This window comes from Semicossyphus pulcher, unplaced genomic scaffold, assembly GCF_022749685.1.
Source record: "Semicossyphus pulcher isolate SPU_LCO1_2020_fin unplaced genomic scaffold, fSemPul1.0.p SCAF_2, whole genome shotgun sequence".
NCBI classification, from domain to species: Eukaryota; Metazoa; Chordata; class Actinopteri; order Labriformes; family Labridae; genus Semicossyphus; species Semicossyphus pulcher.
In genome coordinates, this window is record NW_027211693.1 from 7,283,360 (window position 1) to 7,306,480 (window position 23,121).

At 43.1% G+C, this 23,121-nt stretch overlaps 1 protein-coding gene across 1 annotated transcript in view; it reads right to left on the reverse strand.

Annotated features, from left to right (window-relative positions):
* fat4 (FAT atypical cadherin 4) overlaps positions 1–23,121 on the reverse strand; it is a 108,970-nt gene that overhangs the window by 7,363 nt on the left and 78,486 nt on the right. Inside the window, exons 7-15 of the mRNA XM_069670252.1 lie at positions 17,810–17,990; positions 14,989–15,239; positions 10,357–14,706; positions 8,698–8,802; positions 7,984–8,291; positions 4,069–4,154; positions 2,789–2,968; positions 2,219–2,343; positions 1,000–1,214 (exon numbers count right to left, since the gene is read on the reverse strand). Coding sequence (XP_069526353.1) covers positions 1,000–1,214; positions 2,219–2,343; positions 2,789–2,968; positions 4,069–4,154; positions 7,984–8,291; positions 8,698–8,802; positions 10,357–14,706; positions 14,989–15,239; positions 17,810–17,990 — 5,801 coding nt within the window. The remainder of the gene's footprint in view (positions 1–999; positions 1,215–2,218; positions 2,344–2,788; positions 2,969–4,068; positions 4,155–7,983; positions 8,292–8,697; positions 8,803–10,356; positions 14,707–14,988; positions 15,240–17,809; positions 17,991–23,121) is intronic.

A 23,121-nucleotide genomic window follows, 5' to 3' on the forward strand; every position in this document is an offset into this window, starting at 1 on the left:
GTTGGGTGTTGGCTAGGTACATATTGCAGACATGTTTGTACCCAATCTACCCCAAGTCCAAATGTCAGTACATTTGTTCACAAAAACACGCACATGACTGCAAATGGTTTTCGGTGATGCAACATATCAGCTGGCGGCCATAATGCAGGACATGAGCTCTGCCCAAACCTGTGCTTACTCTGACACAGAACCAAACAAGATCATGAGCTATTAATGTATCACTTTTTTCACAGCAGTGTGGCTGGTGGCTAATCCAAGCAGCCACTTGGAAAATATCTCAAAGAATGCCAAACTAAGCCGATTCAAAAGTCAGCCTTGATTTGTGGTTATACTTTATGAGTACATGGAGCCATTTCCTGTCATAATATTCTAAATCTGGATGCAAAGAGGCGCATAAAGCTGATTCTCCCCTAGACCCGAAGGATGGATGTATGAAGGAGATACATCATGGAAAGATATATTGGCAAATAAATGCAGAATGTGTTTGGAAGGGACAAGATTTTTACTGGTTTTAGTTTTTAGTCCAACTCCCCAGTTTTATAGGTGATTTTATCTTATTTGAGAAACAAGCCTTCATGTTTTTTCTTTTTTTTTAATCTCATTTGCTACTTTGGAGGTAACAGACGCAACTCAACACATCCTCTTTTGAACATCCGTTCATTCCCATCCAGATGAGGCTCTTATTGTGAAATGTATCTCGAAATGCTGAATTATTCTCAATAGAATAAATCAAACAATGCAGGATAATCATGTTCCATTCTGATTGGAATAATGCTGTGAAAATATCATCTAGCTTTCACCACTTGAGAAATATAAGTTATAGACTAATAGTAGTATAAATGATATGATTATTCCCTTTTCACGGTGCCTATATCCTCTATCTATGTTTGAATGTAACAGCTGATAATTACAAACCTTGTACATTTTGCTTCTATGTTCATTGTCACCATCATTACAGCCGTACTCTCACATACCCTTCACTTTCTCTCTCCTACATACCTTAACAGTGGTGTAGTTGCTGCTCTCCTGAACGTGCAGCAGGGTGCCGCTCTTGCTGCGTGTCCTGAACTTGACCTCCAGGCTGCTGGGACCGGCGGGGTCAGAGGTGCCCTGCAGTGACTGTCTCAACAGGATGTCCCGCTTAGGGCCCTGCTTCATGGAGTAGTCCAGACGGCCGGTACCGTCCAGAGACAGGGCGGTGTCCGCTGTCATGTCTGTGGGAGAAAGATGGAGAAAATTATCATTACCGTCTGACTTCACAGAAGTTTCCCAGGCGACAATAAAATTTTATTTCCACTCCGGAGCTGGTGGACACTCAGAGCCAAATGATTTTCCTAATCTGACTGCCATAACCACAACTTGGTCCTAGCTTTCTCACCAGTGGTTATGAATACCTTCCCATAAGTAGAAAAATGGATGTCAATGTCCTTCACCAAATCCATACTTATATTCTCTTTAATCCCCAATATTTCACGGTACAGAGAGTGTAGATATCATGAGAGCATCCAAAATGTGTTTCAATTCACAACGAGCTAGTAATAATCTAAACCGTGAAAAGCATACTGCTTATGGTTTGTATAAACCTTTGAGACAGAGGTTGATGGTAAAAATCTTTTAGGACCTCGGGAACAAGCTCGTACTTCAGCAACTAGCCCTGGAAAAAGTCACAACAGCTTCTTCTTTCTTCTGGTTCCTTACAGACCTTCCTTGTTTTTTCTCTCTCCGCGGGATGATTCGCATGACTGTAAGGAAGTTAACTCTATTTGTGTTAGAAGGAAAGTTCTGTGACCCTGGTTTGTGCCATGAAACAAACCAAGAGATTTCCAACAAAATCAAACCAAATGACAAAGAACAATCCAGAGTGGAGCTTCCCAGACTTCTCAAGTCGTGATCTCATTTGTTCCCACTAACAACATGAAAGTCTTTGAATAAATGTGGGAATGATTATTGGTCACGTTGCTAAACGCACTAAAGCACCTTACACAGTAGCTGTGGGTTTCAAAGGTCTGTTACTTCTCTGAAGGGAAGAGAATTTATACAATGAAACACACAAAAACTTTGAAGTGAGGCTCGTGATACAGCGATGTGGTGGCCTATATTAAGCTGCATGCTGCAGTTCTGTGACTCATGAGGGAGGAATCATAAATAGTCATGATAGAATATTCCAAAGTTAGTGCAGACTCAGCAATAAAAAGACACTTCAAAGACTTATACTTACATTTCTCACAGAATTTACCAGTGAAGCCCTCCACGCACTGGCACTGCTGCCAGGACCAGTGGTCCAAACAGGTTCCCCCATGTCTGCAGGGGCTGGCGGTGCAGGCTCCTTCTAGTCTCGGACATCTACAGACACACAAATCGACAATTAAACAAGTCAGCCGGCAGCCAGAGGGGACCGGCTGAAAAAGAAGCGAAAAAAAAGGGGGGCAGATGAGCTGTGATTTCTTCTCCCTGTGCTGTAATACAAAAAACCCATAAAGAACCCCAAGAGCATTAGCATATTAAAAGATCCATCCTCGCCTCACTATTCACCAGCACGACTGAGAAGAAAAAAAATTCTCCGGAATTCTGCAATTGGTTTCCCTCGTCAAAAATCTGTATTTAAAAAAACATCTTTTTAAAATCACTCGAGAGGTTTCAGAGTGTGAACAGATGTCCCACAGCGAGAGTCGAGGAGGTCAGAGAAGACGGACAGATGGGAAGAAGAGGGAGATGATGGAAAGAGGGTGAAAGCAGGAGAAAGGAGGGCGGAGGGCGGAGGGGGGGGTTGGGGTTGAGTTGTGCGGACCTGTCAAGGATGCCACGCGATGCCAGCGCCTGACTGGGCTCCAGCGGGCGGCCGTTGACGGCGAACTCCATGATGCAGCCGACAAAGTCGTGGGTGGCGACCTGACCGCGCCGATGAAGGACGGCTTCTATTGACCTGACGCCTCCCACTGAGAGCCTGTTGGGCTGCACGTCGAGGATCCTGCACGCACACACACACACAGACACATTTTTGAGAAGACCACAAACTTGAATGCACTCAGAAACAAAAGTACATATGCATAGAAATTCAAAGGCTTAGAAATGCTTTCAAGTAATCAGCGGTGCACACACACACATGCACACACACAGAAAGGCACTGCAGGTCAGCGCGTTTCACAACAATATGGTTCTGAGACCCTTACAAAACAAACCTCCTGCAGACCTCTGTGGCCCTTCCTCATCCGCCAAATCAATTCCTCTCTTTCTCTCTCATACACACCCACACACAAACACACATGTACAATCTCATGCCCCCCACCCCCCACAAGGCTTGGAGCTGTTAAGATCACATGCTAACATCACATGATCATCCTGTAATTTAATGAGGGTTTACATCATATGTTGCATATTTACAACAGATGACCTCATTTTTATTTTGAGTCATTTTTATAGTATCATTGCACAAAAATGTGTGCAGCGATTTACTTCTACCCAGAAACCCCGACAGGAAGGCAAAAGCAAGAACAGAAAAAGCTTCAAGTCGTCATTAAACATTCGATTCTGTTTTCTTCTTAGAACAGTGAATAATATCACTCGACATTACTGAAAATGTAAAGAAACAAGGGAGACCTTGTATTAAAGTTTTAGGTTTTTGGTTTTACTACACGTGAGTCCGTTTGATTCTGATTTTAGTTTTCACACACATCCCTCGGCTCAGCTTCTGGAGCAGTCATCAAGTCAAATTAATTTCAAATAGCCAAATATCACAAATCGGAACATATCCGCAATAGGCTTTTTAATATAATAATTCCAATATAATATACTAAAATTCTCAACTAGGGTTTGCGCCGCCATTGGTCCCTTGCTGGTATATGAGGTTAGGTTAAACAGCTGGAAAGAATTCAATACAAATGTTCAAACCAGTTGCAGAAAGCAACTGGCTCTGTATTATTTTCCATTATTTTGCCAGGCATGGGAAAACTACATTACGTATTTAGTTTTCTAAGACCTGGAGCGGAAACTGTCATCACTAATTGAATGTATACAATTAGATCATAGAACGAGAACATCTGTGTTACTGTATGTGTGCAATTTACTTACCAGTCGGTGTGGACTGCAACATTGCTCACAGCACAGTAGCCAGGTTCCTGGTCGTCCCCGCACAGGTCCACAGTCAGGGACGCAGCCTACAGGATGATGGAAACACGAGCATGTCACATGTGTTTGTCTTAGACTAACAGCTGTTTAGTGACTCTCCCTCACTCAGTTATTGTTCCTGGAGGAGACTCAGTTTGCTGCATGTTAGAGTGTGGTTGACATAGTTGGTTGCAAACAGCAACAAGCTGTGTCAGTCAGTCTGTTGTTTTGTGGCAGATGTTGACCCATCAAACGCTCAATTAATATCACTCACTCTGCTGCTGCCTCTTTATAATCTGTGACATGTGAGAGTGACTGTTTCTTACTGCTTCAGTACATACACTGTCAGAGTTAACTGTTCTATTCCGGATGAGGCTCAGCTAACTCATATTTATGTACCAGAACATGAATCATCCCATTGTTTTCATTTCAAAGAAGCTAAGTTAAATTGAAAAAGGCGTCTTATGGTGGAGTTTCTTTCTTTCTACTAACAGGAAATGTAAGCTAGCAGCTTTGATTTGCAGCTCCCTAGCTGTCTAGGTGAGGTCATTTAATATCCAAGTATCCGAACATTTATAAAGCCTTATAATTTGGGGTTTATTGTGTCTCTTAGGACAAAAAAAAATCTTGTTGGAGCTTTGAGTCATGCAGAATCTGATCTAATCTGCACACATCTTTTTCATTAGATTTTGTACATTGACTTTGTACATTCATCTGCATTAGTAAAACCAAAGAACAACAAACATAGCCAAAGTGCTGGTAGGTGGACGTTCTCACCATTGGACTGAGCCACGTTAGCAACTTTCCTGTAATTAGTTAGCTGCAGGTTGTAGCTTCATATTTAGCATAAGAACATGAAAGTTCATCCCCATGTGGCTGTAACATCTTTGTGTGTCCACCAACATGTGTGCTAATTAATGTTTTGTGAGAAAAAAACGTCTTGCTTGCAACATGATTACCTGCCTAAATACTGTATGACTTATACAAGCTTTCTTCTCATGCACTGTAAGCAACTTTCAATCCAGACTTCTGGTTCCACCCAATGAGCATTACTTCAACCATTGCAGTATTTTTATAACCGTCTTGTTCTATGGTTAATGCAAGCTTTGTCCACCAAACGCCATGTAGGCCAATTATTTTACATCAATTCATCACCGTGGTTGACGGGAGAGTGGCATAAAATGCCATACATTACAGCTAATATTCCCTACTTCCCGTTACTGGTGCGAAAGCTTTTGACCAGATGTGTGTTATTCTCTGTGCTCTGAGAGGGAATGACCCTAGTAGGAAGAAAAGAAATGGGCTGGTGAGGAAACTGTCCGGAAAAGTGTGTGAAAGTGTTGAAAAACCAGGGCAATCATGCTCCACCTCTCCTGGATCTTAAGTAAACACGGACCACACCGGCCCGGATCTCCGACACAAATCATCCAGAGGAGCACGACCCCGGCAAGCACACACAACCGCACACACACTCTCTTTTTCCTTTTAGCACACATGAGTAAGACACGGGAACACATGCACAGGACCAAGTCAGAGTAACACACACAAACTCAAACAAGCGAACGCGGTGACAACAGCTGGGCGAGGAACAACACATTCGTGACTCTCTCAGGCGCCATAAAGAACGTCAGAGCCACATGAACATTTTATTAATGTATTTTCCTGTGATCAAAGGCACTAAAGCCTTAAATACAGTACACTCCACTTACTGTCAAGTGTCTCGCACTGTGGTGGAGAAAATATTCATCTCAAGGAACCTCCTTGGAAATTAAAACCGAATGTTACACGTAAAGAAGAGGAGCGTGTTTTGGTGTTTGGCGAACATAGAAGAAATTGTGAAGCAAGCACCGCAGGAGATCATTGTTTTCCCCATGACTAATATAATGGCGGGACCACAGCATTGCTCTCTTTTGTGGTCGAGCACTGAGTAACTCCTTGTTACGCATTTGTTTTGAGCTTGTTGTTAGGACAAAACAATTCAGCTAATCAAAAAACTGGAAGATTAGTGCTGCTGTTGCTAATCAGCTACACTGAGCCCTAATCTGTCAGACTGCATTTGCGAACCTCATACACAGGAGATTTTGGTTGTTTGTTCAGGTTTAAAACCGTGACTTTAAATAAACTGGCGGAGTTCTTGCATTGATGTTCCCGGCCATGATCTTTTCCAGACGGTTGCACGATGACACTAATTGTGATTAATGTGATATTTCACAATTAAAGAGTCTTGTAGCAGTTTTTATCGTATTTTGCATTTTGTATGTTTTCCATGGCAATTACAATTGTCATTTAGTCCAGGACTGCTCTGCTAGCAAGACATTTGTCTAGAATATACCTTCATATTTACACATTTCAGCATTTAGTCGATAAGGAGCCAGACTCAAGAGTTGGTTGAGACCAAAACAGAGTAAAAAGGACGGTGAATTAAACAGTAAAATGTTATCTTTATGTTACTGCATTAATGTAAATGGCCAACTGTTTGCTTTAACATTCACTATATCGACTTTGTGAGGTGATAATAAATCAAGTTTTATAGTCTTACTCCCAAGAGCATGATTTCGTTGTAGTCCTTGTAGTATTGGCCATTCATGTTCATTGGCTGGAAAAACAAACTCAAACCCATCTGCTATCATCTGACAATGATTCATCTTTTTAGCAATATTTATAAACAAGTATCTGGAAATGAATTCAGATTACAAACGGGGTGTAGATATCATCGTTCACTCCTACTCTTCTCTGGCAGCCCGAAGAGGAAGTCTTGGCCCAGACATCTGCTGACAACACCGGAAGCACCAAAATATTGGCCGTCGCCCACAAGGGCTAAATCCCTGTCAGATGATAGTCAATGGCTTCCAAGATTGGTCTGACCCAAACATGGGACCCTGATGTACTGTGAAACTCACTTTGCCAAGATAGATTGTGTGTGATTTATTGTTTCTGACACTAATACAGTTAAAGATGATGATCAGTGTAACTGTGAACTTTCTGCTCCCTCTGACTACTTGGTGCTTTCATGAAGAAGTCCTGCAATGACTGTGTCCATGCTTTCTATCTGCTTTTGACATCGGCTCAGAATTCAGGAGGCAGAACTGAGAGCAGACCTCAAACCTGACCACCGAAATGACCCACAGCAACTATTGCAAACACAGTGATCAGGTTCACTTTACGCTGCCTGAGGGAGTCGGCACTTGAGGGAAGAAACACACGTTTCTCTGTCGTTCTTTAAGTCGTCGTTCATTCTTTTTATACAGCAATTTATGCAGACAGAATAACAGTTAAAATTGTGTGTTGTATTCATTTCCATGCCGTCACTCTGCACCAGCTCAAAACTGACAATTTAATGATTTTACCAGCTTCCTTCAAAACTCTCAGTGCACGGTGGGAAATGACAGATTTGAAGTCCAGCAGGAGAGCTACATTTTAGAAGCTTTGACAGAGGCCTGCTTGGACTTTTTTTCCCTCTTTCCTTGCCACTGGATTGCTGGCACGGAGAAGCCTCTCATTCAGAGAGCAGGAGACAGAATTTCAAACTTCAGGGTCATTTTGGATCCTCACATTGTAAATCACAACGAGCAATACAATATAATTACAAACCACGAAACCATAAGCTTAGCTACCCATGGTTTGGGGGAGTTTAATTATCCTCTGATGGTGCAAAATAGAATATAAGGCCAAATTTGGATGCAGGTTTCAGTTATAAAAGGCCAGGACATAAATGCTATTGATAGTGCAGCCCACGTTATGAGTCCATACCATGTGGCAGTTCTCAGATATTCTGCAATGTTTTGCTAAAAGCCACAAAGTTAAAAGTTTTTCAAGAATGCATGATGAGAAACATTCAACATTTGAGCTCATTTCTAACATAAAAAGAAACGTTCTTACCATGCCAGCTCTCCTGGCGATGACTGTGTGAAACTGCCCGTCTGAAACTTTTATCATGGTCATCAGTTTATAAGTTCCACTCCCTAAGTTGAAGGAGAAACGCATCCGTCCCTCGAAGATCTCCAGAGCCAGGAACTCCGCCTTGTCTCCGGTCTGGTTATCGTGGTTGTACATAAGCAATGCGTTGCTCTGCAGGGTAGCAAACTTGATATATATGTAGTTATTGTTGGGATCCAAAGACGGAAACTCCATGTAGGAGAGCTCCTCAAAGCCATAGCTGTTCAGTTCACAGTGTTTGCCGAAAACCCCTGAGGACAAAAACAGACCAAAAAGAGGACTCAGAGAGGAAGCCAATGAATGATTCACGGTGCTGCTCTGATAAAAATATCTACAGATAAAACGGAATCTTAATCCAGCAATATTATATGTTCTGTATTTAGTAACAAAGCAGATATCACAGCTGTCGGATAATCTTTCATCTTGGAAAGTTACAAAATCCCTCTTTTCCACCAAAATCTGATATCAACAATACAAAGCATGACAAATGGAGAAACAAAATGAAATGACAGTGTCCACATTTGTTTAAGAAATCATGTATAAATAATGACCTAACTGTCTTTTCTTTAGGAAGACTGCATGTCTGTAATTGTCCAGCTTGCTTTTCAATTTAACAGACCGTGCTTATACCCTGAAAAGTTTCCTACTATTACTTACCAAATGGACAATGACAGTAATATCCATCCACTCGATTCTGACAGGACCCGCCATTAAAACAAGGGTTACACTCACAGTGATTGATGATGGAATCACACGTTCTGCCTGGGTTCACAGAACAACACAAATTAAAATGGATGGGGTGGCAGACAACACAGGAAAACCCCGTGGGGAACACAGTTCACTTTCCCCACAGGCCAAGTCATGCAGGCCTTTCATCACCTCACAGCTGACAAATGCACTGCAAAGAAAAAAAAATCTGGGCTCCAACAAATCATTAGAAATGTAGTGAGCCCTAAAATCTTATTTTCTTTGAAACAATAAAACATGTAACAGAAAGATTTAATTTCACCTGCTTTAGTTTTCTCTTGGTGCTATTTTGGAATAAAAATCACTTGTCAAAGATGACATCATTTCATCCAAAACAACATGTTGAAACTTCCATGTGAGAAAAGAAATGATCTCATTCAATTGGCAGATGCTTCCCACGAATAATGATCAGACTTTCAAACTCATTGCAAGATCAAATTATGTCTGGGTAAGACTGTTTTTTACAGTGCAGACAGACTAACAGTGCATTGACATACATGAATGTGATTGCATACACATATAGGTGAACATTAAATGAGTTGAAACGATTAACATCATGATAAGGTATATGACTCTGATAATAGACATAATGGACTGGGCCAAGACAATAAATGATTCAGAGATGGTACAAAAAAAAAGAAGACTGACAATGAACTCCTGCAAACATATTTAAGGCTGTAAATCCTGCAACAAGTTGCCTAATGGAGATAGATTCTGCTGCCAAAAACCAGCCGGGGAAAACAGGAAGTTGAGAGTTCACTGGGAGGGCATGCAAACTACTGTAAGTCAATAGGTGCATTACTTCAGGGGGGTCATTTATCTTGATGAAACCTAAAGATTTGTGGTCTTTTTTATCGTCATAATAAAAAGGGACAGTAATGACTTGTCTTGAGGCAAATTGCCTCCTATGACCCTCTTTGAAAATGTCTTTCAGATGCTGGAATCAGCAGCTGGACAACATGAAGGATTCCAATGACTGTTCTAAGTAATTCCACTTAAAATCCACTCCCCTTTTATCAAGGGTAATAACATGATGTATTCATTACATTTCCAAATGGAAAGGCCTGATTGAATCTCTTATAAAGCTGCTCATTTGTCTTACATCTCAAAACAGAGCCAAATGAGAAATCCTTGATTAAGAAATCCTTCTGTGTACACAAATGTATCTGTGTGTGGTCATAGCTTATGCACATAAAGGCACACAATGAAATGTGATACTGTTTGAGCTGTGTGTGGAGTCTACACTCAGGTCCTAACTAAGGTCAGCTTCGCATCATCCTATCTATTAAAGCAAACATGGCAGGCTGATATGCATCACAGCTGAAACCCCCCAACTAGTAATAAGAAAACCAAAATGTTTTTGGCAGCAATGCTTGTATGCTATGGCTACAACACCTCTTGGAAACATTCAGAAGCAAATATTTTCCTTGGACCCAAAGCCATATGTGTAACTACATTATTGTGTGAGTATCAGTGCGTGTGTGTGTGTGTCCCAACATGCCTTTTTCCAAGCCTAACATGAGTGACTCTGGGGTCAGACATAAAATGTGACTCCTACGTGTATAGTACCTGCAAAGCCGGATTTGCACAGGCAGTTGAAGCCGCCGGGGAAGTTCTGGCACAGCGCCCCGTTCTTGCAGGGATTGGAAAGGCATTCGTTGATATCCCTCTCACAGGCCATCCCGGTGAAACCCTCAGGACAGGTGCAAGAGAAACCCCCCACCAGATTGTGGCAGGTGCCGCCATTGTGGCAGGGCGATGGCTGGCACTCGTCGATGTCTGTCTCACACAGAGCTCCTGTGTATCCTGGCCTGCAGCTGCAGGCGTAGGGCTGCAGGGGGTGGTTAGAAACAAGGATCACTGGGACACTTTCTTCTGTCTTCATATCAGGCCCGACACTGAGACGCCGCTTGCAGCTGCCTCCATTCTGGCACGGGTTACGGGTGCAAGGATCATGGTCCACCGCATCTATTTGCACTCCGCTCTGTCTATATAAAATGTCTTTGATACTCTGGAAGAATGTGGCCACGCCGCTGGGGCTGACATATTGTCCATGGCCCCGTTTCACAGCTGCCATTAGGAAAGTCTGATTGTTGAGTTCAAATGCTCCATATAGCAGCACCCCTGTGCCTAGTCCTGCTAGCTGAGAGTTGGCAATGCGTAGGAAACTGAGGTAGTGGTTGGTAAGGAAGCTCTTGACTCCCTGAGATTGGAGTCGGATTAGTATGCTGTTGTCTACTGTGGCATTTGTGAAACCCATGAAGAGGACTCGGGCTGTATTGCTGACTGAACCGTGGACACCATCACTGCTACGAATGGTTAATTCAAAAGTTCCATCTGTTGACCGGGCTTTAGAGTTGAGGTTGCACGTTCCAGTTGGGATACTAAACAGACCAGAGGATGGAGGAATAAGGGAGCAGTGGAACCTATCCTGAATGTCAGGGTCTTGGGGTTTAACATCTCCCAAAGAACCTCCAGGAAACATGTTGCCAAAGTAGTGGACAAAGATTTCCATGGACCTTGTCTCTGAAGGATTGTCATTCTGATCATTTATTTTGATGTGAATGGTTCCAGTGGAGGACATTTGGGGCACACCAGAGTCTTTGATGACAACAGAGAGGTAGAAGTCACTGATCTGTTCTCTGTCAATCTCCCTACTGGTGGTTAAAGCTCCATCTGGACTAAGGCTGAAGTAGCTGTTGGCGGATCCAGAACTAAGAAGGCTAAATCTGAAAGGGCCTTGGTTGGGTGGTAGGTCCGGATCAGACGCTGTAAGCTTTGTAACTGCAGTATTAGCTCTCTGGTTCTCCATAACCTCAGCATAAGAGGTTGTCAAAGTTGGACCGTTATCATTGATATCTTCCAGATTGACAATCACGGTGGCGCTTCCGGTGGCAGGAGGTGTGCCAGTATCCACAGCAAGAACTGTTAGGTTATACACAGGAGTTGTTTCTCTGTCTAGCTCTGCAGCCACAGACACTTGGCCAGTTTTCGGATTGATACTGAAAATATTTTTATCAAACTCGGGCGCAATGGAATATGAGAATCTGCTCCAGCTTGGGACAGAATCAGAGTCCTCGGCACTCACGAAGGTAACCAGACCACCAGGTGAGAGACCTTCACTAACCTGCACATCATACAGTTCTTGGGTAAAAACAGGAGGATCGTTGGCATCAAGGATTGTTATGTTCACAAACACCTCGTCAATATCTGCCCCGCGGATACTTCCTGCATTCTTCGCCAACACCTTTAATGAAATCTTTTCCTCTTTCTCACGGTCTAGAATACCTGTAACATAAATCTGGCCGGTTTTCTTGTTGATGCTGAAGCCCTTCTTTCTGCTCTTCCCAAAAATGAGGTAGTAAACCACTCCATCATCTCCTTGGTCTCGATCGCTGGCGAACACTTCCCCGACCACTGTGCCTTTTGGAGCAGCTTCAGAGATTTCAAAGTAGTACTGTTTGGAGACAAAGCGGGGTACGTATTCATTGGCTCCCTTTAGCTGAATGTTGACATTGGCGAAGCTGCAGCGCTCCTCGTCTGGGACATTGAAGGCTTTTACTGTTAAATGGTAGACCTGCTTTGCCTCGTAATCCAAGAAGCCCTGGGTGGTGATGGTGCCCGAGTTCGGGTCAATAACAAAGAGGTCACTGTCTGATGATTGTATCACATAAGCCATGACTGCGTTAGCTCCCGAATCCCGATCTGTGGCGTTCATTTTGACCACAGTGGTGCCACTGGGAACATTCTCCTGTACAATGGGGAAGAACTCGTCAGGTTCAAACACGGGAGGGTTGTCGTTCACATCAGTCACATGTACTGTGACTGAGACATAGCTTGTTTTTGAAATCCAACCTCCATCAGTTGCTGAAACCCTAAGCTCGTGTTGTTGCTTCTCTTCAAAGTCCAGAGGTTGAGCTAGGGATAGCACTCCAGTTTTACTGTTAAGTGAGAACAGACCCATGTCATTGCCTGAAGTAATATTGTATGTAATAAGGCCATTCATTTCTTTATCTTTGTCTCTGGCTGACAGGGTCCTTATTGCAGTTCCCACAGCAAGGCCTTCAGGTACAGTGGCTGAGATTTGGCTTTGTGAGAACTCAGGCGTGTGGTGGTTTTCCTCTGTGACTGCAATCCGCACTGATGTCCGTGACGACAAAGGAGGATTTCCTTTGTCAGTCGCCGTGGTGCCAATAAGGAAAATTTTATTTGTATCGGATGTAAGGGAGGAGGCAACAGTAATCCATCCGCTTGTTTTATCTAGTTTGAATTTACTGGAGCTGTTTCCACCTGTTATTAAATACTCAACTTCAGAATTAAGGCCAAAGTCTTTTTTGTCATGAGCTACAATCCTAATCAGTCTAGTGCCAACTTTAACACTCTTAGTGACAGGGGTAAAGTAGCTAGGCGAATCAAACTCAGGGGGATTATCATTACTGTCTACGATGTTTACAATTACTGTCGTCTCACTCATCAGAGGCTTGACTGCCCGGTCTGAAGCGGTGACAATGAAGCTGTGACGATTTATATTTATACTACTAGCACCAGTGGAGTTCTGATATTTCAACTGCTGCTTCACAAATATCTCCCCAGAGCTGGAGTTGATTCTGAAATACTCGGATTGGGACCGAATGAAGTAGAAAATTTTGCCATTGAAACCCTTGTCAGGATCTGTGGCTGACACCTGCGTGACCAGGGAGCCCACCTCAGTGAGCTCAGGGTAGTCTAGATAGTAAGAGGGGCGACTAAATCGGGGGGCATTATCATTTATATCTGTTATAAAAATGGTGACATCTGTGCTTACTGTCCAGCCAGAGTCGTGGGCAGACACTTTGACAATGTAATGATCTGTATCTTCTCTATTGAGTGGCCTACTTATTGTGATATCTCCTGTGTTTGGATTAATACTGAATGGAAGGCTGGTATCTGTAATTGAATATCGGCTAATGGCATTTGAACCAGCATCCTCGTCTGTGGTGGTGACTCTGGTAACGGTGTATCCCACAGGAGCATTTTCAGCCACTGTAGCACTAAAGATCTTGGAAAACCTCGGAGCATTGTCATTCACATCCAGTACATTGATTAACACTTTGACCGCTGTATTTTTGGGTGGCAAACCCCGGTCAGTGGCTTTGACTTTCAAAGTGTACTGAGCTACCTTCTCCCGGTCTAATGGCCTGGTGGTTCGTATTTCACCAGTTCCTCTATTAATGCTGAAACTGTTCTCCTTGTTGCCATCAATAATAGCATATTCCAGCTGTCCATTAGGCCCACTGTCCAGATCCACAGCAGATACCATCAGCACCCTCTGAGGTGAAAGGTTCTCCAGTATCTCAGCATGGAAGGGATCCTTATCAAACACTGGGTGATTGTCATTCACATCCAGTATTGTTATCTCTACTTTCTCATACGAGGAATAAGGTGGGAAGCCCTGATCTCTCGCTTCAATCCAGAGAACGTACTTCTGAATGTGTTCATAATCTAATGGATGTCTGATGGACAGCTCGCCCGATAGCTGGTCAACATGGAAGGCATTATCCAGGTTGCCGCTTGCAATGTAATATGACAACGGTCCACCTCTCATAGAAGACCCAGTCACTGTTGTAACGATGTGATTGGTCGGCTGGCTCTCGGGGAACGTGAATGCGTGCTCCTTCAGTCTGATGACAGGGAAGTTTCCGCCTGTAACGAAGCGGACAGTCACCGTGGTTGTATCCGTTTTGGGGTTAGCTCCACCGTCTTTAACTCGAACTGTAAGGGTGACTTCTGAGCTTCCTGTCAGCCTCTCGTTGGCAGTGATGGCGCCTCTGACCGGGTCAATCTTGAACTTCTCAGAGTTGCGACCGATCAGGGCGTAGTGAAGCTGGGAATTGGAGCCTGCGTCCTCATCAGTGACAGTAACAGCAAAGACGAGGGACCCTAAAGACAGAAATTATTTTGATATTTTTTGAAATACTGACAAAGCATTAACTTGAATGTAACATATACATGTTGTAAGTATAAATGTATAAAAACATAGCTTTAACAATACTTCCTGGAATCACAAATATGTATTTTTTCTTGAATCTGAGACTAAAATATAGATATCTAAAATAAGTAAATGCCCTGACAAATTAACTACCCCCTGTATACAAGCGCAGTAACACTGAGAACTGGGTCAAACAATCTAATTTTCCCGCACCTTTAAATGCATGTACTAACCTGCTGCAGTAGAGGCTGGTATGTGGGTGACGTAGGGGTGGTGATGGAAGCGAGGAGGGTTATCATTGATGTCAGCCACCGTCACAGACACGGTGGCAGAGCTGGACAAGCCCTCAGGCTGCCCTCCATCTGTTGCTACAACCAGCAGCTGGTAATTGGCCCTTTCTTCTCGGTCCAGCAGGGAGCTGGTGATAATCTGTCCGGTGGCCGGGTTGATGGAGAACTGGCCGTGTCCTCCAGTCAGGCTGTAGCTGCAGGAAAGGATAAAGAATGAAAGACTATTCAGTAAAAGCTTTGTGAAATAGACGAGCCATTAGGCAAGAAAACTAATCGCAGTAATCAATCTCGTGTATGAAAGTAATTTCTAATGAAAATCCTGACCCTACCATGTGGCGATTTATTCTTTTTATTGAATTAACTCCTAACCATGAGGTTTTTGCTTTATGTGCACATATATACATGTTATTAGTCTTTCAAATGTTATTCCAAGGTAAAAGGATAAAAAAGGTTTTATATCAGACATAATTACCTTTTAATCCATCATAGTTTCTTCTACTGAGAGGAAATAAAGCTCCTGAGTTTCTGTATCATGAGCACTTCTAGTATTTCAGTGAGGTTAATGTGTTATTACAGGTGTTTCTCTTGTTAATACTGACTGTCAGGTGTTACACGAGTCATTCCCAGTTCTAGTAAACTGCTCCATTACCGGTGAGGGTCTCATTTAGTACTGTCACAATGTGATCTATAGAGGGCACTGTTTCAAGCTTCTAAAATGTCATTTAATTGAAAAATAAGCTCAACAATGGTCACCACATCGTACTGGTGTGACGTCAAATCACTTAGTTGACTGAGTGAGGCATCCAGCCTCATATTCTATCAAACACAGCCGCTGTTTTCTGCCTCACTGCCCACAGAGAGCCCCTGCGGTTCAGCTTTCTGCTGAAGTTGCTGAAATGAAGGAGGACTTCATTTATTTTATTCAGTTGAATTTATGTTACTGTGAAACATGGTGATCATAAAAGAAAAAAGAAACGTAAACAAAACAAAAAGTACACACATAAATAAGATAACATGAAACTGCAGCACGGAGGGGCCACAGTCTAATATCATGTTTCACCCAGTATCTCACCGGTCTCCAGCAGGACTCAGACATTAATGTAAACTGACACATACATGTACACACCAGTGCATATTTTGAAAAGGCTTCAGAAAAAGCATCCCCCTCCCGAGATTGGACGACAAATTACAGAACAACGTGTGAAAGCAGAGGGGATGCAAAGCTTATTTGGACATCAGCAACAACATAAACTGTCTGCAGATGCTTGTGCTCTGAACACGGTCCAGAGAACAGGGCCTAGTTTGGTAAATTAAAAAAAACCTAATAACTGAAGGTAACCTGTTACGCCTCTATTAAGGACCTCGAACCCCCTGGAACCCCCGATGGGCACTACTCGTACTGTCATAGACAATTAACATCCTCATTACTGTGTTTTGGGAAACTGGAGCGCGCTGTGGTACCCCCCAATGTGCACCCAGTGGGGTGATGGAGGAGAGAGGAGGGGTCAGACTTGAGTCAGTGTCCGACTTGAGAGAGACCGGCCAGAAGCTCTTACAAGCTCCCCTATGGAGGGGCGGTCTGTCAGTGTGAAAAAGCTGTTTTCCAGCTTGAGAATTGCAGCGCAAACAAAGACTTTGGGTGTTGACTAAAACTCAGCACTTAGCTCCCAAACTCCTGTTAACAATTGCAACATCAGCTTGGAATTTCACAGAGCTTGTGGTGAGGTAAAATGTTTCACTGAAGGTGTGAGGAAAGCCAAAATCAAGTCCTGTTTGGTCCTGAAAGGGTTTTTTCCCACCAGGGAATCAAAGCAAACTTAAACTGACCTGATTACTCAGCAGTTACTGGAAGTGTACAGACCGACACAGCTCTCCTTTGGACTGAAAAAAATTACTTCATCTGTGATATGCACTCAGTTTGTTGTCCTGTAAATTTGTCTGTTATAAAGTCAAATATGAAATAAAATATTAATAAAAATGCTGTTTTGAAAAAATTGAATGCAATTTTATTTTGTCTGCAATTTTATTTGCAGTTGTGGAATTAAAGGGCCAGTTCGCCGATTTTCAACCTCAGTCCTATCATGCTATTATAGGGAGCTAATGCCATTATGGTCGAACAAAAAAAATGCAATTTCACTCAGAAGCCAGGGAGCTTGCTAAACTACACTTCCTCAATCCTCCGATGTCGTGTCTTGTTCAACATCATCAGGTTTGAAAAGTAGACTGCAGACCTGAAGATTTTTTAGACCATCCACCGGTACATTCTCGTCATATTTCGGATTCTGTACCGCTCGGTAGTATTAAAACGGTAGTATTTCACTCCAGCGTCTCTCGCTGGGCCGTTCCTTTCAGAGGGAGGGGTGCAGTGCATGCTGGGTGTTGTAGGAATATAGAATGGGCGAAACCACGAGCTGTTTGTACAACCTTCTCCACAGCTATGGCGCCAATTTTAAATATTATTGCTTCTATCGATTACAGAGAACACCAGCTTTGACTGAAAGTGGCTTTTTCCAGGAGATTTAAACGCATTAACTTGTGTTCGAGTGCTTCAGTACGCTTTCTATATTTGTTTACTTTTCCCATCGAATAATATATCGCACCTTTTACCCGCTACATATATTTGACACAAACATTTATTTTTCTCATTAAAAAACATGATTTTCCCACATAATATGATGATGTACTATGTCTAGGTTAGTAAAACTGGCTCCACATCAATTAACTTCAGAATAAGTGAGAAGGAAGTATAAAGTCTGTTAGGTACCTTATTACACCATTGACGCCCACATCTGCATCGGAGCTGTTGACCAGCAGCACATCTGTCCCAGTCGGTGCGTCCTCCATGATGGTGGTGTGGAAGAAGGAGGAGGTGAAAACAGGGATGTTATCATTCACGTCGTTCACCAGAACTGTGACGGTCCCCGTTCCACTCAGCAATGGAGAACCTGGAGATAAAGGAAGGAAAGAAAAAAACACTATGAGAGTCAGTAGCAGTTTCCTCGTCCTCCAGTGAGCAAACTAAAAGAAGTGAAAGAGAAGCCGTCTCGGTGGCCGGGACTGAAGCAACTTATTAAACTTTCCCTTTACATGACAGAAGTCCTTTTGTGCCACAGCGAGCTGGTGAAGGGGACACAGCAGCATTATGTGTTATGTGACTTATTGTACATGACTTGTCATTTGCAGCGAGAGCCATACTTAACCAATCACACTCCTGCAAGGCCTCAGCCACAATATTCCTGCTGCATCTGATTCAAGCTAATTTCTCTGTCCATCAGTTTGAGTTTCCATCAGCCGCCGTGCCGCCACATCAACACACACACACATCAGCGCAGAACACATCAAAAGAGCTCTGATGTCTCTGAAACCAAATCTTTCAGGCGTCCTTCCTGGGGTCCTGGACACAGATTTAATTTCCACAGCGAGGTATCTATTTTAAGGTGCGCGGCACTGAGCGAGTCAGGCCGTGGAATTTGAGCGAGCAGAAGTGCTATTTTCAGCAAAAATCTGACCGTTTTTCTCCCAGAGCGGGTGACGAAACGGGGCTTGCTGCGCCCCCGAGGGACGGATTTAAATCAATAGCAGATGAAAATGAGCCGCAATGCAGAAAAACCTGGAGAAAAAAAAGGTTCAGACGTGTGCCTTGCTTGAGCCGGCCTTTATAATCCTTCCTTTAACAGCGTGTTGAACGGCCTGATCTGTATTCCAAACATAAACATGAGTTACTGAAAGTCACAATATGGGATTTGGGGACATCTTTAAAGACTTGGGGATATGTTGAGATGTTCATTATTTGCAAATGCTTACAATGAGAGCACCTGAGGATTGAGAAAAGCTGAGATCTGCAGGCCGTATGAGGAACTTTTCCCACCTCCAACATGTATTCGTTACCTCCTGCAGCTCTCCTCAGGAATCTATGTGAATGTGTCAACTATAATACAAGCAAATACAAACATACACAATCCTGAGCTTGCGTCTCCTGTGCCTGTGTACTCAGCTGTGGAAAACATCAGATGCTTGAACTTAATGCGTACCGTGGGGGCCTGGATTAATAAAAGATAATAAAAAACATTTGGACGGTGGCCACCAAAACTCTCTCTTAATGCGGAGCTGTGCAAAATCAAAACATAAGAATCTGAGAAAGGAGGGTGTTGAGGGGGCGGAGGGTCAGAAAAGAAAGCTTTAGGGACACCACGGCTCTATTGCTGAGCCAGCGGGGATTATCTTCTAAATATGATCAAATCAGGCCAACATGCTCATTATGTTTTGTGCCAATGCTTCTCATTTGAAAGTCAGATGATTTATCTTTTCCCTCAGCGGCCTCCTGAGACGATCCACGAGTACTGCTGATAAAATGACTCCTCTCTGTCATACTGCATGAAGGGAAAAATAAAGATGAAAACTTTTGCTTTTAGATTTAGCCAAGCTAGCAGCATTGCTCTGTGTCAACACTTAAAACCATTTTGACCAAACTGAAATATTACATAACATAACTGTTGCATGGATCTATGCGCTGACCTATAGCTACCATGTTTGTTGTTTTTCTAAGTTAAATATCTTAAGATCTGAATGACTCACTGTGACATTTTGCTACATATTTGAAAGGTCCCTCGAGGTTGAGTTCTGATGGCTTTAGTGATGTCTAAACCTCTATTGTGAGTTCAGAACATGGTTTAGCTGTCCATTTTCACTTATTGTTGAAGTTGTATCTGTAGTCATCCATCTTCTCTTTGTTCGTTCAGCCATAGTAGATTACTGTTTACTCGCAACACTTGCAGAAACCGGTAAAGCAGCAACTTAGCTCCGCCCCCCCTCTCTGGCAGACCAACCACTGCTGGCTGATGGAAAACGCGTCACCAACTGGGCGCCCCTTGTGATTTTTTCCGCGAAAGTCGCAGCAGTCAATGCAAAGGCTTTCATCAGTGGGCCATAGGCTCAATCACCATTGTGTTACCTCATTCGGCGATAGATAGTGACTTAACAGACATTTATTTAAATTAAAATCTTTGAGTTTATTACTTTAAATTCAACAAATTAAGGTACACTTCTGAAATATTAAATATGCTCCAAAGAGACGTTCTTCTAACCTAAGAATATATAGTCTAAATTTTGCAGAAGCATAATTTAAACTCATGACTATGTGATCAAAGAGTAATCAAAAAATGACTAAATACTTGCACTTTATACATGCTGTATGTGTCACTTTAAAATGTTAGTAATGTGTATTTTTATAATTTTTAAACTTTATAATCATGTATGACAATGCACCTTAAGTATGTGCCCCATTTTAATGATGACTGTACTGACCTTTAAGTAAGAAAGCCTAACCAGGGACAGGGGTTGCACATTAGCCATGGCTAGAAACCCTATATGCAATGCATATGTCTCATGTTATGGTAACCTGCCACAATGTCCATGACAAATAAACTAATAAATAAAAAATAAAATACTTAATGCAAGCCTTTAGGCCATGGGTACAAAGAGCCCACTTTACATTAAATATGCGTAAGCAGGGTATGAAAAGAAGTTAAACTGCTGGGTGACAGTGTCCTTAAGAAAGACATTTTATTCCCCACAAGCTCCGAGGCTGCTGCTGAATTGCTGCCACCAAACTGTGACCTCCCTGTGGGCAGAGAAGTCTCCTTACGAAGATCAACAAATTTGAAGATGATTGTGGGGTTTGGAGACCACCGCAGCTTCTTTCAGGAGGGCAGGGGACTCCTCACAAAATGAGATTTGAGAAGGTTTACTGTAACATCACTTCACCGCCTGGCTTTATGATAATAAACAGACATTTGACCTGAAGCTTGTCATGCGTCCAGGTTTTCTGGTCAGAACAGAAGTGGCTAACATTCAGAGTAAACAGAGCTGAATTCCAGAAGCTAAATAAATGATACAAAGAGATGTAACAGTAAACAATTTTTTATCCCAAAAGAGGCCCAGAAAGCGTTCACGTTCATCTCTACTGATTCATTACCAAAATGAGTCATAACCTCGAAGACTTCGCTGGCTTCTTAAAAAACCTGTGTTTATAACCAAATATAGGCAAGTTTGAAGTGATCACGTGTTTCCACCTTTACAAATATTTGCCATTGAGAATTCTCTTTCTAAACTACATACTTTCATGTCGGTTGCGATCCATGCAGAGACAACCAGCGACACATTTGGTGTCGACTCAGCAGCAGAAAGACGAGCAGGAAATGTAAACTGCGGTGCGCAAGTAAGGGAGCATCTAGTCTATAATATGTCATCACTGGGCTTTCATGTAATTAAAGCACCATAACATGTGGCTGAGGGCCCGAACAAATGCAGTCAGCAGGCTCACTTAATCTACATCAAACTTGATTTGCGGCTTTCTAATCCCCCTGTGCTCGAGCTTGCAGTGTCACAAGCTGAAGTGAGTCATCATTCGGGAGGTTGTCATGGCAACAGATAAGTGTAGCGTCAAGCCAATCCTCTTAATTGTGGAGCGGTCCAAGTCAGCCAGGTGTCTGTATCACTTTAAGCCACTGCGTTTGCCAGGTTAAAGTATGTTTGACAGTCAACAACTCGCTGAGGCTGTTGTTTATCAAAGATGTTCTGTGCAGGCTGATAAGTGGCTCTGGGAGGTAAGTGGCTTTGCTTACAAACGCCTTTGGCTCGTACCGAGAGACTGAGTGAATGAAGAAAATATTTAGTTTGGAAAATCAAGACAGCTGCTTTATTTTTTCTGAACTCAAACAGACTTCTGGTGCAGTTAGAGCTGCATTTCAATAGCATTGTTTCCCCACTATGACCGGAAGTAGACCCAAGCCACAAGGCTACATCTGCATGTGTGTGTCTGTTTGTGTGTGTGTGTGTGTGTGTGTGTGTGTGGAGCACACTGCCCTTCATTCCAGGCGTTTCACTTCTGCACAGGATGTGATGTCACAACCTGTTTACTGCCTCGGGAGGACCAAAAATGTCCTCCGCCACCACTTGCGTGACCTTTGACCTGCATTGCCTCCATTGTCACCATCAGGGAGGCCCAGGACACTGTTACAACGGCTAATCCTCAGTAAGCACACAGCAAAGACACCCCACCCCCTTCAGTGAAGACCTAAAAGTCCTCCCAAAGCCCTTCTGATGCTCTGAACCTGCGCTGACCCCGCCTTCCCAGACAAGCGTGGGTTCAGACGGAGCGTTTCTCACATCTTTCTCACTGGATCACTTCTCGCCGCATCATGCGACTCTGTTCAAACCTCACGACGTGCCTTCTTTTGCCTCCTGGGGCTCACTCATATCACATAACCCCTGGCAGCTGTTTCCCCCCCCAAACCTGCTGTCCACTGTGTTAATAGTTCAGATCTATCTTGTTACATCGCGTGGGCTGACAGATTTAGTCATCAAGGAACACTATATCCTGGCAGGTATGCAAATGTATGTAAATGACAGTTGTTTGGAATAGTTAAGGTTAGGGTGAGACATACTTTAGATTCATAAGACAGCGGCTGCTAAATAAGTCGGTCAACATCGCAGCTGAGCATGTCGTCTGCTTCCGATTCTTAAATTTCCCCCAAATGCCATACCTGTAACAGCAAGTAAAACAAACCCAGAACGCTTCACTTAAAAAATAACCTCCATCCCTTCTTCTTCCCTTCTTCTTCTGGTTTCTGGAGGGAGTGACTCAACAGGAGAGGAATGCTCTCCAAGAGTGCTGAGAAATGCCAGCATCTCCTTCAAGCAGTCTTTGCTGGATTCTGGCAAAGACCAGGGAGGAGTGTCAGGGTCAATGATTTAGACGACTGCAGCCTCATGCTGAAGCCGATCAGGGGGGAGGTGGGGATGTGGCGAGGAAATATGCCGAAATCTGGCATCGCTCAATCTGGCTCACGTCTATATGACAAATGACATCATTGTGCCATGGAAAGAGAGCCGGTGGAAATTTGCAGCGGGAAGTCAGCTGCCTACCGGTGGCTGCCATGCTCTGTGGTTACAAAAGTATTTTTTCCATTGGCAAATCCAGTCCCCAAACTCTTTATTCTTTTTCTTTCTACAGTGGTTTTTTAGATCTTTAAGTTTTTACAAGGCTTCATACAGCCGGAGTCGGTTTAATTTGTA